The following is a 17,605-nucleotide window of genomic DNA, read 5'->3' as shown; positions in this document are numbered from 1 at the left end:
TACAATTATAAGTTAGGTAGAGCACTTTCAGCTGTGAGTCCCATAATGGGGGGTCAGGTTAACAGGTTAAAGTGTTTTTTACACTATGCAATACAAAATGCTAACCCCTAAACCTACCCCACACCTTACCTTAACCATTGAAATTGACTGAATGGCAGGATTGGCGCTGAATAGCGTGGTAAAGAAATTTGTTGTTCAGGAGATAAAAAGTTAATAAGATTATGCGATATGAGGCTCACTGGACAATGGCATAAACTCGCTCTATGGTTTTGTTTTCGCAGCATACCTGTTTTCCAGAGAAAGTTCGAGGCAGCTGAGCCGGCGCATAACACATGTCAAAACCAAACTTTATGTGATTGGCTTATGTGTAACCAATGATTTTAAACTTCAGACAAGCGTACCAATACCAGAGATTGGTATTACACGGCTAGTATTGACATACAAACAACAAAAAAACATTAATAGATTAAGTGAATATTCACTTACAACACCTGAAATAAAAGGCTACTTAATGAGAAGTAAATTACAAAATTCAGCTACTGCTCTGTCATGTCAATAAGCCAGACACACTGAAAGTATTACATATATATATATATATATATATATATATATATATATATATATTATTATTTTTGTGTACAACCCATTATTACCTGGACAGGGTAGAGACACATTTATTCTCCATTCTGCAAGAATTTACTTAATTCATAAAATATTGGATAGATATTATAAAATATTTTATAGATATTAGATTAATTTAGGATTTTATTAAGATTTGGTTTGACAGTGTAAATGCAATGTGATGACTTTATTCTACAATACAGTACAATTTCAGTAACTCTAACAATAATTTGAAACATCTTAAATTGTTTGATACTGATTTAACAGATATAATTACTGGAACAAGATAAAAACAAGATAAATCTGATGCTAAATTCGTTCAAAATTCCATTCACAATCATTGATGTTTATTAGAGATGTCTCAGTCTCAGAATGTTTTACTTATCAGTTTTTGAGCTTTTATGAGGTGCTCCAGATGCTGCTTTAGATCAGCTCTCCTTCGTCCTTGCTCTGAATCTTCCTTTAGCAGTTTGGCCACATCTGCTCCATTCCTTAGTTCTAGCATTTGATGCTGTAATATCTTAGCTGCATCCTTCAGCATGAAGAGTATTATTAGCATGGGGGTATAGTCTGTGAGTCGTTGATAGATGATCTATAAAGAAACATGACATGAATATGAAGATTTATTTGATCTGCCTCTTGGGGTTGTTTACCCTCTTGTTATCTTTTTTGGTGAACCTCTAGTGCAAATGCACTTGCATGGATTGTTCGCACATACAGACTCAGTTTGAAATTGCTATTAACTGATCATCTTCTCCTATACCCCTAGGTCTACTGGTAGGGGCGGTGGGGTTGCTATGGTTTTTGAACAATCAATTAAAATACAGACAATTTTTTGTTAGCACTTACACTTCATTTGAGGTACAGTGTATGATATTACAGTCTGCTTATTTATTTATTTAGTTTTTACATATATTGTTCTCATTGGATTTTCTACTCAAAATATTTTCTTGTCTTTTAATTTATTAAAAAAAAAAAAAACCTGGCTATGCATTCTATACTAGACTAACGGAGACTTGTCATGGCACTTGTATACTGTTGTTGTTCTCTTGTTGACCTGACTGCTTCTATTGTTCTCATTTCTAAATGATTAAATGTAAATGTAATGTAAAATATATTCAGTAGGTGGCCAACCAGAGTGTGCTTTCCACCAGCACGAGTGCAGCCACCACCGCATCTGCAAAGTGCATTTACAACTTTTGACTGCTGAGTGCCACTTTAACCACAAGTTATCAAACAAGTGCATCAGTACATTTTCGTAAGCTTTGTCTCACTGGTTTGAAAGTGAATGAAAGAATGAAAGAAAAACACTATAGTTAAAATATTTAATATTCACAGATGGAAATTTAGTAGCCTACTTATAAAGTTATGTTTGTTCCTTAGAACAAATAAAACAGAATAAAACACACACATACTTTGTTATTTATTACCTCTCCTTTATTTTGACAGATAAGTACTTGGGGAAAAATGTATCTGTCTGTACACTGAAAAATAAATTGTTGCATGTTTTATAAATCATTTCCATTATTTTACGAACACGATTACAAAAAAGTTGGGACACTGTACAAATTATGAGTACAAAAGGAATGGAATAATTTACAAATATCATAAACTTATATTTTATTCACAATAGAATATAGATAACATATCAAATGTTGAAAGTGAGGCATTTTGAAATGTCATCAAAATGGGCTCAGGAATACTTCCAGAAAACATTGTTGGTTAACACAATCCACAGTGCCATTCAGCGTTGCCGGCTAAAACTCTATAGGTCAAAAAAGAAGCCATATCTAAACATGATCCAGAAGTGCAGGCGTTTTCTCTGGGCCAGTGGTCATTTAAAATGGACTGTGGCAAAGTGGAAAACTGTTCTACTGAAACATATCATAATATGGCCCTGATCATCAGCCCCATACAGTGGAAGATCAACCAGGAAATCTGTGATGCCACTCGCACCGAACCTACTCTGCTGGGCTACCCAGAAGGGAAGATTTCATTCAATGAATTCACCCCCATTCCACGTTTCACTCCTCAAACCATGTCCTTCCCCATCCTCCTACTCCTCCTCAGGATCCCCCAAGCCAGAAGCACCCCCTCCTCCAGAGATTCTGGACCAGCCCTATGTGTACCAAATAAAGGACATCTTGGATTTGTGGCAACTGGGAGGAATATGGACCAGAGGACAGGTCCTGGGTGGCCCATCACTGCTGGAAGAATTTCACTGCAACTATCCTGACTGCTCCCCATCCCAAGGTCGCAGTCGCTCTCGTTGCCACATGGGGAATTCATGAGCCACCCCTGGAAGAGGGGATAATGTCAGGGAAACAACACAGTCACCTCCTTCAACACTCATCAGATGCCAAGGTAACGTTGTTATTTGCTATTACAAACAACAGCAACTAAAGCTCTATTGTAGAGCGCAACAAGTAGGCTACTTCACTTTTCCGTAGGTGAATCCAGATAATTTTATGTTTGTAGTGTATTTAGAACATATTTAATTATCCCACAACATAATTTAATATCCACTTGGGGGAGCAGTTAAATAGTTTATTAGGAACAATCAAAGCTGACTTTCAAACTATTTTTTTTCATCATTACTCCAGTCACACAATCCTTCAGAAATCCTTTTAACAATATTATTTTATATAAAAAAACATTTATTGTTATTATATTTATCATTATTATTATTATTTTTATTAATGTTGAAAAGAGCTGATAATATTTTTCAGGTTTTTTAGGGGGGATAAATTGAAAGAACAGCATTGTTTTTACATTTGTTAGTAATCTTTATTTGTTAAATCTATATTATCTACATCAAGCTTTTGAATGGTATAGTATTGTATATTGTTATTGAAACTTTATAATATTTCACTTGATTCTACATTTAGTCAGGAATTATAATTTGGAAAAAGTCTTTGGAAAAAGTCTAACTAGTAAAATGTTTACAGGTTATGTGAAAACTAGTACAAGTATATAAATAAATAAATAAATACTTCTGTGTGGGTGTATTCAAGCCGCGCGCTTCAGTTTGAATCTGAATAGAGCGTTCAGCGCAGGGGCGTGGTCACATTAGATATAATGAAGGGAGACGTGAAAAAACGAACATTGCATTTTCATATGGATTACTTTTTCACAGAATATTTGTTTTTGGCGGCAATTATTTAGTTTAAAAGTAGACATGTCAAGCTTTCTATAGATACATCTCTCATGTCTCTTCTTTGAGTATTCATGGAGTTACAGTTCATTTTAATGATGTGTTTGTAAATGAAGATCAGCGCAGACAAAGGCTGCAGACAGCACACCTTGTTTGTTATCTTTATTTTATAAGTTCACAAAGTTTTGTTGTTATTATGTCTGTATCCAAAAAAAGTAAACCCTTTACAGATTTGTTTTATGTATTGATCTTATCTGTACGATTAAAACAAAGTATAATTTAAGTTCTTTTCGGGGTTATCAGGAGAAAAAGACTCATAAGGCGTATACGCATTAATCGACTCAAGAGGGTTAAAGCGCTATATAAATAAAGGTGACTTGACTCAACCCTAACCCGGGTCTGTAACCAACTCAAGAAATAGAATGCAGCTACCACGTGTAATGCTTACCATAACAGGATTTTAGAAAAGAACCCAAAGCACTAGCATGTGAACAAATCCACAATGTGGATTTTAAAAAGTGCACAAAGCCTTCACGTGCACACTTGCCATAACATGGATTTAAAAACCTTTCTAGGGGGCCCTTGTGGAACTCTGAAAGAGCAGCCCATGGATGGAAATGGTGCATTCCACAAACAATACACTGAGAAGACAGTAACTCGATCTATGGTAAAATGCTGGAATGGGTAGCAGTAAGTTACGCAGCTGAGGGAGCATAACACCTAGCTTTCAGCAGAGAGTAGGACCCCTCTAAAGAACAGGATGACAAGGTCATGCTTACCTAAAGACTTCCCATTCTCTGTGTCATGGTATGCAGCAATAGCAGCAACCTGTACTTTGAGGGTGGAGGGAGACCGTGTGCTTCAGCCCTGCTGCAGAAAGGAAAGCATGACCGCAATCTTGCATCTTCGGGGGTATTCTCGGCGAGAAGAACACCACTCGACTATCAGGCTCCACTTCAAGGCATAAGTGTGTCTCATAGATGGTGCTCTTGCAGAAGTGATGGAGTTCACTACCTCCTGGGGTAGGTCACCTATAACCTCTGCGTCCCGTCCAGTAAATTTTGCAGTGCTGTGACAGGGCCCGATGATAAAGAAAGCTCCCGCAGGAGCCTTTGACCTGACCGCATGATCCAGGACACTAATCTGGATAAAAAGTGGTAACGCCTCATCTGGATCACAATTCTTATCTTGCCTAGCTCCCTTTGACCCCCAATTCCTCCTACCCCTACATGTAGGCGTAGTGTGAGCCACGACACTAGCCTCCTTTGCTTATTTCTGATAATGAGCTTAAAAATGGGCCAGGACTCCTGGGTTAGTATGGGCTCAGACCAGGACTTGAAGGCCAGTGAGAATGCCTTGGCCTCCCTGAATTTCTCAACCACTGTGTCGACAGACGTATCAAAATTTCGTGAAGGCAACACCAGAGGATTGAGAAGAAAACTTCTCTCTTTCTTCCCGACAGGTACCAGGTTCATCTACAGATGACTCTCCACTACCACCATAGCCACCATGGACCTGCCCATAGCAGAGGTGGCCTGAATAGGAGAAAGGCCCTCGCATTTAACCTGGATCTTTCAGCAGATCGGCCTGATATGTCTGAAGCACCACCATTGTATGTAATGTCTGAGCTGCCGCTGCTGCATATTCCCTGCCATTTAAGCTAGATGTATCCCAAAGAGCTTAGATGGCAAAGAGTGTGTCTTAAGATTGCAGGGATAGCAGGCCAGCATCGCTTCTACAGGTGGCATCTTCTCATAACCATTCTCATGCATTCCTTCAAATGTTGGCATAACTATAAGGCTGGAATCTGTGAATGCGGAACGAAAATGGATTCGAATTTATTTGTTTTTTCAAGTCGGAGTGCAGCATATTGTGGTTATCTGAGAAGGACAATACATAAACCATCTTTCCAATAACTGCAGACACATCCACACTATAGATTTACTTTCACCTTGACACAACATGAAGCATGCATTCAGCACCCATGGATGCTAAACATGCTCTGCCCATCTGCTAGATTACCTTAAAGTGAAAGTGAAAGTGACATAAAGCAAAGTATGGTGACCCATATTATGAATTCGTGCTCTGCTTTTTTTAACCCATGCAAAGTGCACACACACAGCAGTGAACACACACACCGTGAACACACACCCAGAGCAGTAGGCAGGCATTTATGCTGCAGCGCTCGGGGAGCAGTTGAGAGTTTGGGCCTTGCTCAAGAGTATTATGTGTTCTCCCGGTGCCTATTTATACTATAGTCACACCGGTAGTGACGTCATGAGCTGTCACCATCAAACATGTTGTTGGTGTCTTTGAATGTGTGCTTTAGACACGGTTAATTAACAGCTTTTTTGTATTCAATTGTTGTTGTTGTTGTTTTTTTTGTCTATGAAGTGACAGTAGCCACTTGCTTGCATTTAATGAATCCCCCAAGACCAAAAAAACAGCTAAAAAATTACTTTACTGTTCCACTAATAAAAAAATAAAATAAATAAATAAAAGTCATATACATTGGATGGCCGGACAACAAATTTACATTTTGGATGAACTATTATTTAAAATGGCTATATGTTTTTGGTCACTGTCAATAAATAAATACATTTCATAGAAACACACCTCATGATAGAGAACCAGTTTGTCTGGTATAAGATATCTTGTATCCAACAACGCGCAGCCTTTGGAATTTAAAATTGTGTCATCATCATCATAGAGATTCTCATGACAAGTGTCCATTCCAGTCTTCTGAGGGACATCAGAGGCATCGAGTTTCTGTTGTAATATCTTATCTTGAGTGAAGACCACTTGCTCCATATAAATAAACTCCTTGATTCTTTTCTCCACTTTGGCCTCTTGTTTTGACTGAATGTCATTAATTATTTTCTGAAGATAACAATATCATACAATTAATAATAATAATAATAATAATAATAATAATAATAATAATAATAATAATAATAATAATAATAATAATAAAGTTGTACTGACAGAGACAATGTATCTCAGTGGAGGGTACCGGTCAAATGATGAATAGCATATGTCTGTGAACACATTCTGAACAATCTCTGAAAATGAGATTTCATTTAAATCAGAATGATAAAATTTTTAGAATTCAAGATATAATTTTGATGTTTATTTTTAATTGTAATTTTTGTGTGCTGTACCTGCTTTAGAGTTACTTTGAAGTTCACAGGAAAAATGCTAAATTTGTCTGACTATACTGTATATTATGAAAAGTACACACTTACCTCGTACATGCTTCAGTGTTGCTATTGCTGGATCTCGAAGGGCTGCCACATGGTCTTTGATGACACTTTCAAATTCACAGAAATCACTGAACGTTAGCAATTCTCTGCCACGATGCATCTCATTGTACTTGTCTATCATTTGATATACTTTCGCTGTAACTGCATTAGTAATAACAAAAACAGAAAGTGTGGTTTAGGTATCTTGGTACAGTTCTTCAAAAGGCACAAATGGTTTTAACATATCTTGACTTACATGATACTTCAGTGCCCCTTAGGTACATGTCCCATTTCTTAAACTCAAGACGTAGAAGTGCATAAATGTTTTTGTCTTTTGAATGTCCTGTTCTAATCAGTTCATTTATTTGATCACTGAACTCCATTATTATCTATATATGAAGAAGCATAAATAAGGGGGAAAACTGCATAATTATGTATGGAATCTCTATATATGGATAGGAAAGATTTATTCTGATTACCCCACTGAGGAAAGGTCCCATCTTCTCTTCTTCCAGAGGTGGACCCTGATCATAGTTTTTAAGCTCTCTTTCCACAGTGAGTAGTTTAATATGTATCTGCTCAATCAAGTAGGGTAATGATTTCTGTGTCGATGAGAAAATATAACTGCATATATTAACTGTTAGATTCACTATATTAAACTAACAAATAATTTAATCCTTATATTGAATTAATAAACTGTGAACACTTGTTACCTACTGAGCATCATTACTCTTTTGATGTACAGTATATTATATATATATATATATATATATATATATATATATATATATATATATATATATATATATATATATATATATATATATATATATATATATAATTTATTAAATATTGTTTACACATTACATAATCCGTCATCAGTTAGTGCTTACCTTGATATGATTAACCAATTCTTTGGTCAGGTGGTATGCCAGGCATTGAATAGATGCTTTTCCATCATTCAGTAGGGAGCTGTCAAGAGTAAATACGTACATATATATATATATTTCACATATATATATATATATATATATATATATATATATATATATATATATATATATATATATATATATATATATATATATATATATATATATATACAAACACATGCAAATACATATATGTGTTGATTACCTGAAATAATTGTGGTTTCTAAAGAATTGCATTTCCATCTCCATGGCTTTAGAAAGAGGGATTTTGTTATTGATGTCACTCTGATCACGACACCTCACAATAACATAACCCTTACTGAGAGGAATTACTTTGCCTTGAACAATGTTTAAAACATCAATCTCATCTCCTCTATCAGTGAGGTCTGGCTTTGTGAGAATTGCTAACCCATGTATTCAACAACAAAGAAATAAAGGTTAGGATAAGCATGAATCAAAATTTTACAGGTATGTAGCTTTCATGAAATATGTTTTAAATAAATATATTATTAAAATACAATAACTTGGCAAACCAAGAGTTCTGTATCCCTCGGGGTCTACTTCATGTGCTATTCTTAGTGCTTCAGTTGTTGCTACATCTACATTGCAGGGCACAACAACTAAAATGATGGTTTCACTTTTGGCAATATATTTTAGTATCAAGTTTTTGACCTAAAAATAAAGATAAAATGTCCCTTATTAAAAGTGGAGTCTTAGCCATCATGAAAGACCCTAAGACCCATTATAATTCTGAGATATTGGATATCATAAAAATAATAATAAAAATAAATAAATATAAAAATAAATAATAATAATAATCATTACTATTATTAAGAATTTAAATCAGAAATGTAACTTCATGTAGTAACTTCAAGATCTGGAACAATGAGATCTGGATGGAATGGTTGAGTACTAACCAAGATAAGCAAATATTACATTTTGAAAAAAAAAATAATATTAAAAATAATAATAATAATAATAAAAAGTAAAAACAAGGATGCTCTATTTTGAAACTGAATGCAGTGTGTCAAAACGTATAGGATTACAGTTTAAAGAGCAGGTGATACGGGTTTTTGAAATATCTCTTTCGCAGTTTATATCGTAGCTATCTTTAAATGAAAACAATCTACAAAGTTGTTAATAAAAAAGGTACGAGATAAATAAAGATATTTATTTATTATTATTACAATTATTATATTATTGTTGATTTTGTTAAAAGAATCAAAAGATGGTCACAAGATAAATATTCAAATTTTCCCCCTAGTAGTCTGTTTTATTAAAAAAAAAAATCATTTAGATACAGAAGAACTTTGTCTGTTGAATGTTAAAAACAGATGAACAAACAAAAAATCTGGATCTCCATGTCTGCCATGCAAATCAACTGTTTCTGGTAATCTCTAGACTGGATGTCTGCTCTCCACTTTCCCTAATTGCAGGTTCAACTATTAGATCTGTCAGCATTAATACTTTTATACTTAAATTTTTTGAGGGGGAACAGACTGTAATACTGTGTATATCAACCAGACGTAATATGACGCGATAAAAAGTAGCTTTTCCATGTAGTTTTTGTATGCGATAGCGACAATAAGTGACAGAATTCTAATTTAGAAATCTTAGGTAATGATTATGTGCTTTATTCAATGTTAAAAGTGTCTTATGTGAGATTGAATATTATTTTGCGTGATCTTTATAGCGATAGTGAAAGAAACTAGATATTTTACCTAAGATCTTGCAAATAAATTAGGCTAAAGCAAACTAACGTTTAAACTGTGACCTCACTGCGTTCCAACCTTTCCCTTACGAAAAATAACCATGGTTTTATTATATTAAAACTGTAGTAACCCATGTTTTTTTGGCGTGTTGACTACCATTTGTATATCCACAGATTTACTACAAATACGATGGTTAAACTTTGGTTAATTTAGCAAAACCATGGTTAATTTGTTGTTACCATGGTTTAACTATAGTAACCATGGTTTTTTGGTTTTATTTGTAGTAAAACCATGGTTAATTTTCGTAAGGGTAATAACAGGTTATCGCTCACTCACTCACTCACTCAAAACTCTTTAGTCTATTCACATATTAATTATCTATTTTCAGTGTCCACTTTTCTTTACTTCACACTTGCCATGTTTATGCTGTCACATAGTATATCTACACTGGATGCAACAAAGCATTGCAAATCATTTGAATTTTGTGTCAGCACGTCATAAATAGAACGAGTCAGTAGTTTTCTGTCAGGGATTTGTTGCACCATGCTGCGCCGCATCCAGTGTAGACAGCATCACTAATTACAATAAGTTCTAATGTATTTTGTTGCGTTGCACCATGCTGCTCGCGTCCGGTGTAGACAGAATGTAAGTTAATATTTCTTTCTGATGCTGCATTTTAATTTTCTTTCCAAACATTTTTTAAACATCACCTATTGAGAAACCCTGATGTAGACTGTCCTTATTCTAATTACTTTGTTTAATAATAAAGACTGTGTAGTTATTTTGCTGCACCGGCAGATAGGGTTAATGTGGGAGAGACGAGCGAGTTATCAGGCTGGTATGCCTGTGATACAGCTGCTCTGTGTTCTGATTAAAAGTTAAGACAGTGTCTTTTGTCTGTTGTTCTTCAAACATTACAGTAGACATATTTTGGTTTACAAACTGATTGTTTTAACACATTTACGTTAGTACTCGGCCAGCATATCGACTATTATTGTTATTGCTATTTACTATTATTGCATAAGTGTTTTTGTATTTTATGTCATTATTATAAGAATAGACTGGAGCATTATATTATTGTCTTATCTAAAGGTGCTTTGTCAATGGTAGCACTAGCTAACTGGCTCAAGTACTCATCTCTGTGCAAATCACAACAGGCTTGGCCAGCGGACCAATCAGAGCAGAACAGGCTTATGGAAGGGAGGTGTTTGCTCCAAACTTGCTTGGAACTATTTGTTTCAGAATCATTGGCAAATGGCTCTAATATTAAATGTATATTCTGAGATAATATACATTTAATCCTATTGTAGGCGACTCCAACCCATTATTAGGAATCTTTAAAATACCATATGACCTGCTCTTTAAGGTCTGTTCACACAAATGTTTAAATATGATTTACATGCTTTCAAACAGCCGTTTAGATCTTTTTTTGTGTAAACACCTTCTCAGGTTGATCATGCACAGGTGCACAGGATATACCAGGTAAATCGATCAGAGTGAGATCACACACATCAGGAGATAAAATTTCCAAAGTGATGAGTTCATCAGAGATTCCAAATGCATTTCCAGCAATCTTGTTTTGAGCTGTTGAATATAAATTCATAAGTTTGCAGACTCAGACAAGACTAGTTTTGTTTTTGTCAAGTGGCATTGGTGAATCTGACCCTGAAAATCCATCTCAGGACAGAGATGTGCAGCATTTACAACCATGTTATAATCTTTCTAAAATGGCATTTATCAGGACATCATTTCCTAGTAATGCTAGTTATGATTGGTAAATGTTTATGTTCATACTGACCTTCTTTGACAAGTTTATCCACCTTTAATGGGTCATCAAAACACTCTTTGTGACCATTATAGGAAATGGTTCCTGTCCATTTTCCATTTTTTAACTTCCGTAATTTCAACTCAAGAGGACAGAGAGTGACGATGCCTTTAAAAAATATATAAATTAATAAATCAATCAATTAAAGCACAAACAATACACTTCAAGTGTAACAAGGTGTGGGGGTCCATAGTTTTCATATTTAGTATTTAAGAACATTCCAACAAGATTGTAAGAACCTTTGAATTTTGTCCACAGTTTCATCTCCCGCTTCTTCTCCTTATATGGTAAGCATAGATGTTTCTTGCATGTATCATTAATGAAGTATATTTTAATAGCACAGGGTGCATTAAATGTAAATATTTAGTAAATATTCTTGTTGAAGAAAGTCAATTAATTTAATTTCTAAACTAAAAGATATAGATTTAATCAACACAAAAATTATCATTTAAAAAATAAAATTAGAAATGATTTGTTTTCTCCAATAAAATAAATAAAGATTTCATTAAACAATTATTTCTCAATTTCTAAAATACAAGTTAATAAAAAAATATTTGTTTTAAACAAACAAAAATATATGTATTTAGTAAAACATGATTCCCATTATGGAGCATTGCTTAATGTTTAATCGTGTATATATGTATACATATAAATGATAACATATTAAGCAATGCTCTATTATAATATTATGAGGTTCCAAACAGGAAATAACTATATAAAAATCTCAATATACAGTTATTAGCCTGAATATAAAAATGCAAACTGACTATATAGTTATAATTCTGAGTATGTAAATGCAAATCTGAATATATGCTTTTAAGTCTGAATATATATTTCTAAATCCAAATATATAAATGTAAATCTGAAAATATTGTTATAAATCTAAAAATATAAAAGTAAATCTGAATATATGTTTATAAGTCTGAATATATATATATAGCAGTAAATGAATATATAGATGTAAATTGTGAATATATAGAGGTAACTCTGAATATATAGTTATAAGTCTAAATATATAGAAGCAAATTTGAATATAAAGAAGTCAGAATATATTAAGTCTGAATGAGTAGAGGTAAATCTGAAATTTTATTTTGTAAATATTGAATACATGAATGTACACTGTGAATGTATATTTATTATTCTAATAATATAATAGTTAATCACAATGTATGTTTATAAATCTTAAGTATGTACTGTATATCTGAATATACAGTATACAGTTATTTCAACATAAATATATATTTATTATTAGGCATGTCATTAGGCAGATGTTCTTTATTTAATAGAAATGCTATGCCTATATATCCTGTACACTGTAAAAAATTTTGCCGTTAAATAACAGTAATTTTCTGGCAGCAGGGGTGCCAGTAAAGTACTGTTAATTTACAGCTCTTAACCATTAATTTACCACTCTTATTTTTTAACAGTATTTTACCGTAAATTCTAACATGGAAATTAACTCCACTCCCACTGCTTCAAACAGTTCGAGTTTTTAAACTAGCATTCCTACGATGTTAGTACTATGAACTTATTTCATTTGAGTCCACTGAGAAGGAATATTTCTTACACTTAATGTGCAGTAATAAAGTAACTAAATACATGACTTTTACTCAAATCACTGCAGCTCATTGTCAGCTGTATTACACATGTATGTGCTGAAGTACTTAACACAGAGATCACCACTGTATCAGCGACTCCACATTTACTGTCTTTATATAAAGCAGCAGAAAATCAGAATTTGTGGCTCATCATTGACTGAAGCACCGGCTCTACTCTCCAGCACAATGGTGAACTACAAAACTACATTAAACTAAACGATCTCTCTTGTGCAAACACACATTAATACAATCAAGTTCAGTATTTACTCTCATTATCAGTGTATGACTTTGCCTAATTTTTTTTCTATGTATGTTCACAAATATTTTAGTTAAATTAACTTTTTTTTCATTTGGTAAATCTGACGTTTACATTTTACAGTATATTACTGTTTTTCCTTGACTTGACGGCAAAAAACTGTAGAAAAACACTTTTTTTGGCTGGCAACCATTAATTTACGGAAAGAAACAGTAGAAAAACAGTTATTTACTGGCAGCAGGGGTGCCAGTAAATAACTGTTTTTCTACAGTTTGTTTCCTGTAAATTAATTACAGTTTATTACTGTTAAATTATGTTTCATTCTGTTTTTTCTTCATCTTAAATCTTTAACCCTTTAAACCCCACAAGAAAATTCTCAGTTTTAAATGAACACTTATAATGTGTGCACACTACAGAGTGTTAGAGTAACACTGAATCAGTGAAGTTAATAAGATAATTATGTGATTAATTGATGATTGAGCATTAGTGATAAACACCTGCAGAATCACTGAAGGAAAGAGAAACACAAGAACTACAAATGACTTCAGCCACAGCCTTAGATGAAATCAACTGAATAAAACAATACATCAAATCTCTCAAGATCTGATTAAACAACTACTAAATAGCTTCACCAGATTCACATTACTAACCAGACTGACTTTATTTCTGTCAGATGTCTACAGAAGAACTTATGGAGAGTTAAATAGGTTTAGGTGTTTTTTTCACTACCATGATGGAGATCAGTGTTTACTTTAGTTGGGCTCTTGAACGTGACTTTTCAACAACTAAGGTTTTTTTTTTTTTTTCATGCTGTAACAATGCACCTTTGGAACCTGTTATAGCAAAACAAAAGTACACAGAAGAAAAAAAATCTGATATTGTTGTTTATAGATTGACAAGAACAAATACTATTATTTCTGATCTAATCCCGTATCTCTTCTCTTATTGAATATTGATACTACAGCATGAGAAGGAACACTGCTGAGCCATAAGTTATGAAAGACTGTTAAGAAAATGTCACTCATAATAAATAAAAAAAAAACCTTTGCTGAAATTTAGACAGAAATATCAAGAATCAGCGTATGAATCACAACAATGGTGACAATCCACAAAATAAATGAACAGATCAGCTCTGAACATCACAACACATGCTACTAAAACTTAAAACAAATGCAAAATTATAAGCACATAAGAATTCAAGAAAATAAGTGAACAATTCAGGGGCATAATTTATTCATGCCGCAATGCATGCTGGGAATCATGGATGAGTTTTATCCTGTGCTGGTACCCAGCATGCATTGCATCATGAACCTTTTGATTTTCACCATTGTTGAGATTCATATGCTGATTTTTGATTTCTCTCTTTGAGTGTTGTGAGGACTGCTGCCCGAAATACTTTTTAACTAAAACTAGTCGTTAAATCCATAAATCCTGGTTATCACACTACTTTTCAATCTTACCAAATTGAAGTGTCATTAACTCAAATATTTCAACACCAAATTAATATTTGATTATTATAGCAACACTTTAAGTCAGTCTAGTAGATCATGCCTGTTAGAAACAACCATAATCACTTGACTATCAAAATTAATACTGCTGTAACAGATGCATCATAAAGATACAAATACAGCAACAAAACACAATGTAAAGTGCAAAAGTCAATGATCAGGAGCCCAACTAAAGCAAACACTGATCTCCACAATGGTGATGTCAAACGAAACAGTAACATTATCATCTAAATCTCTTTAATTCTCAATAAGATCTTTTGATCTCTGTTCTCTGATTGGCAGAAATAAAGTCAGTCCGGTTAGTAATGTGTGAAGTTGGTGAAGCTGTTTGTTGATCGTTTAAATCTTCAGTTGATTTCATCTAAGGCTGTGGCTGAAGTCAGTTGTATTTCATGTGTTTGTCTTGTTATGTTTTTTTTTTTCTTCAGTGATTCTACTCATTAACAGCAGCTGTTGATCATTGTCTGAATTCACTCATTAGTGTTCATTCTCTCTGTCAGGTGGACTATATTAGTAAACTCATGCAGGGAATAGTGAATGAGGGAGTAGGGTGTGATTTGAAACACAGCTGCTGAGTGTCGACTTTGAACGTTGTTAATTTACGATATATAGCAGCAGGCTACTTCTCGAAAACGATGAATATTACCCAGAATGCACTGTTTTAATGAAAAACAGTATGTTACTGTTGAAATTTGGCCGTTTTTTTACAGCGATTTTTAACAGTGTACTTGTATCAATGCAGATATTGTACTATATTAGTTATTTTAATGATTACTGTCTATCACATGCTGCTGCAATTGTTTTATTCACTTCGAACAATATTTCTAAATATATGTTGTTGTTGGCAATTTCCTAGCCCTCTCAGCCATGCTGAACTGTGTAGAAAATATGGGTATTAGCATTGTCACTGACTGTGAGGACCTTTTGGCACCACAGCCAGCCTTTTTTAAAAGGTATAAAAAGAATCCTTTTGGTTTAAATTAATAAAATGCACTTGCAATAATTAATATAGTAAAATATTTACATTAATAACTATATATACAGTATGCACATTTATAATAAAAAGTCTATTGATATGCCTTATAATAAAGATATACACTGTAAAAAATAAGTGTAATTTTAACTGTAAAATTTTGTAAAAACGCTACGGAAAAAAACTGATAATAGGTTAACAGTAAGTTCCCGTACTATATACAGGGAAAAACTGTAAAAGATCTAACAAAGCATTTAATGTAAATTTACAGTAAAATTCTGTTAATTATACAGCTTTTAGAAGTAAAAAAAGAACAAATCAATGTATAATTTACAGTCTAAAATTGTAAACTGATATTCCCAGAATTCCCTGCGTGACACTCCACGTTTGAAAGTATTTTGTTTAAATAATCATGTTTTTAAATAGTTCTTGTTATCAGTTATGTACATTTGAGCTTTATGTTACATCTTCTGTTGCTTAATGAAAGTTTTTTGCATTATTTAAGTATCACGTGTGTTACCATGATGGTGTTTTGTGTTTCCATAAATGTGCACCTTCTATATGTTAATATATACTTCTGCTTGTGGTGAAGCTACTTGTGATGAGCTTTGATACTTCATGTGGCTTTCTCTTATACAGTACCATCTTTATTATTATGGTGGTTGTCAGTATTTTCAAGGTACAAAACAGATTTAATTTTGTGTGTTGTTGAATTTACTGGTTTATATTCACATTTTCTTGTTTGTAAATTACAGCTTTATATTGTAAAATTAACAGTTTTTGACGTAAATGTGTTTACAGTTTTCTGTATTTTTACAAAATTATTCTGGCAACCACAGCTGCCAAAAAGTTTTTGTAAAAACAACAAGAAATTGTTTACAGTGTAGTTATATTGAGATGTAGACAATACAGTATAGATCTATATTTGCATTTATACAGAATACAGTAGGTAAACAACCAGAATGGGTAATACCGCCACGTGTACCACGCAGGGCCACAGCATTAACTGCCAGTTGGGTGTTAAAATCATTCACGAAACTACCGCCAGTTGGCGCAAAAGGACGGATTGCGAACTGAATGTAATTGTAAAATTAGATAAAAGGAAGCAAAACAGCAATAACATTGTGATATAACATTGTAACATCAAAACGTTTACAGTGAGTTAATTTCAAAATGTAGGATACTCTTAGGCTGCAGTCTATGCATCAAAAATAAAAAAAGACACTCCTACAAAGAGGATCTTATGCAAGCTATTGTTATTAAACAGTCATTGAATATGAGGTCTATAATATATATATATATATATATATATATATATATATATATATATATATATATATATATATATATATATATATGTATGTATGTATGTGGGTTAACAGTAATTATAATTATTATATACTTAGGAACAGAGTCAGGGCCTTTTTTTTTTTTTTCATTGCATATGAAAATTACTTTGTGCAGCACATTCAATTCGCGTGCTCAACCTATCTCCTACCTCCTACATTGCTCAGCTGTGGATGATTTCAAAATGTTTGATATAAAGGTTGCTGTCCCATTTTATCCTGTTAGCCAGCACCCCGCATTATGGGACTCACAGCTGAAAGTGCTCTACCTAACTTATAATTGTAATAGTTTCCTATTTCAGTGTGTCAAAGTCAAAAGTCACCTTTATTTATATAGCGCTTTAAAAAAAATACATTGCGTCAAAGCAACTGAACAACATTCATTAGGAAAACAGTGTGTCAATAATTCAAAATGATAGTTAAAGGCAGTTCATCATT

The 17,605-nt window shown here is 33.3% G+C and overlaps 1 protein-coding gene across 1 annotated transcript in view; it reads right to left on the bottom strand.

Annotated features, from left to right (window-relative positions):
* Positions 1 to 773: 773 nt before the first annotated feature.
* LOC113096470 (interferon-induced GTP-binding protein Mx1-like) overlaps positions 774 to 17,605 on the bottom strand; it is a 52,972-nt gene continuing 36,140 nt past the window's right edge. Inside the window, exons 3-13 of the mRNA XM_026261874.1 lie at positions 11,460 to 11,594; positions 11,103 to 11,245; positions 8,483 to 8,621; positions 8,155 to 8,353; positions 7,911 to 7,989; positions 7,497 to 7,619; positions 7,274 to 7,406; positions 7,021 to 7,179; positions 6,761 to 6,837; positions 6,392 to 6,655; positions 774 to 1,213 (exon numbers count right to left, since the gene is read on the bottom strand). Of these exons, the coding sequence (XP_026117659.1) occupies positions 989 to 1,213; positions 6,392 to 6,655; positions 6,761 to 6,837; positions 7,021 to 7,179; positions 7,274 to 7,406; positions 7,497 to 7,619; positions 7,911 to 7,989; positions 8,155 to 8,353; positions 8,483 to 8,621; positions 11,103 to 11,245; positions 11,460 to 11,594 (1,676 nt within the window). The 3' untranslated portion in view covers positions 774 to 988. The remainder of the gene's footprint in view (positions 1,214 to 6,391; positions 6,656 to 6,760; positions 6,838 to 7,020; positions 7,180 to 7,273; positions 7,407 to 7,496; positions 7,620 to 7,910; positions 7,990 to 8,154; positions 8,354 to 8,482; positions 8,622 to 11,102; positions 11,246 to 11,459; positions 11,595 to 17,605) is intronic.

This window comes from Carassius auratus, unplaced genomic scaffold, assembly GCF_003368295.1.
Source record: "Carassius auratus strain Wakin unplaced genomic scaffold, ASM336829v1 scaf_tig00215941, whole genome shotgun sequence".
Classification (NCBI taxonomy): domain Eukaryota; kingdom Metazoa; phylum Chordata; class Actinopteri; order Cypriniformes; family Cyprinidae; genus Carassius; species Carassius auratus.
The sequence above is the reverse complement of the archived record's forward strand: the minus strand, read 5'-3'. Positions and strand labels throughout refer to the sequence as shown.